Source organism: Rhagoletis pomonella, unplaced genomic scaffold, assembly GCF_013731165.1.
Source record: "Rhagoletis pomonella isolate Grant_MI unplaced genomic scaffold, Rhpom_1.0 Rhpom_scaffold_00007, whole genome shotgun sequence".
In the NCBI taxonomy this organism is placed as follows: domain Eukaryota; kingdom Metazoa; phylum Arthropoda; class Insecta; order Diptera; family Tephritidae; genus Rhagoletis; species Rhagoletis pomonella.
In genome coordinates, this window is record NW_023458561.1 from 69486960 (window position 1) to 69488250 (window position 1291).

At 31.8% G+C, this 1291-nt stretch overlaps 1 protein-coding gene across 7 annotated transcripts in view; it reads right to left on the bottom strand.

Moving 5' to 3' along the window:
* LOC118743450 (alaserpin-like) overlaps positions 1–1291 on the bottom strand; it is a 34339-nt gene that overhangs the window by 29324 nt on the left and 3724 nt on the right. Inside the window, exon 1 of one of the 7 annotated variants that reach the window (XM_036476122.1) lies at positions 1043–1167. The exons of the other annotated variants lie outside the window; for them this stretch is intronic. Within the exon in view, the coding sequence (XP_036332015.1) occupies positions 1043–1070 (28 nt within the window). The 5' untranslated portion in view covers positions 1071–1167. Of the gene's footprint in view, positions 1–1042; positions 1168–1291 lie in introns of those variants that run through there. 7 annotated transcript variants of the gene reach the window in all.

Sequence of the window (1291 nt, forward strand, 5' to 3'; positions counted from 1 at the left end):
TTTTTTATATTATTTATTTTCTACTTTTTAGTCCTGTCTGAATAAAAGTTTGCAATAGATATTAAAATAATTCAACGATATTGATAGAAAGGTGCACACACATGCATTTACATATGTATGTACATACAAACGAGCACCAATTAATTTTATTTAAAGAAATGGCGTGTCGTCTATTTCCGGTGTAGCAAACGTAGTACATAGGGCGACATCTAGATGTCATCTACCTCGCCCTATTCACTTTTCAAAGCTTTGCTTTATGGTGTCGGACACACAACATTGAAAGCTTCTGGAACACAACATTGAAAGTTTCTGGAACACAACATTGCAAGTTGATAAAAGCGTTGTAATAAAAAGAGAGTAAAGTTATTAAGCCCAAGATTTGTTGAGTTTAGTTTTAGTTAAGTTCTAGTTTTTTTTTTTTAACTATGGTTGCCGTAAAGATGTTTTCTCTACCATATTTTTCCACAAAATGCATGCAGTAAGCTGTTAGTTTTAAGTAAATTTGAAATTTGATCATTTTAATGGTTTGAAGCTACAAAACTCTAACTTAATCTATCTATATGGAACAAGGATGGGTATTTGGAGGAGATTTCCTTATTTTTGAATGCATTATAATTTAGTAGGGGAAAAATTTGCACGCGGCAACACTGGATGCCACATCGGGGACATTGCACCACCAAGCAGAAAATAAATTACTAAATGAACCACCTGTGGCAACTGTGAAAGTGATCAGCTGTTTCGGAGTTAGCAGGTTTTTGTAAATTTTGCGTACTCGCACTTCTGTCGGTATTTGTCTCTTCGAGAGCGAACGCTGCTAAATTCTCAGAATTTTTTCTGCTGGATAATTTTTTCTGGAGAATACGAGAACACTCCAATAGTTAAAAAAGTAAAGTAATGCCAACCGGCATTCAAATAGTCAGAAATGCCGAAGCAACTTGCATATTTTAATTCTTTCTATTAAGCAACTAACAAAATATTTTCTATTAAAGTTTGATTCTAAGTTTTTGTTCTGAAAATATCAACTTTTTAGTGCCAAACTTACCGCTCACGAAATTCACTGATAAGAACATTTTGTACTTTATCACTATTTTCAATCTTCACTGAATCAAATTCTTTTATACATACATACATACATACATATATTCTTTGCGTGTTTTAATTTACAATTATCACTAAATTTTTATTGAATAATTTACTTTGTTTTTATTCACAATTTTCACTCTCATATAGTGGGTTTTTAAGTATTACCAAAACTGAAAGCTGTAATGCAATATCACCATTTGTTTGTTTT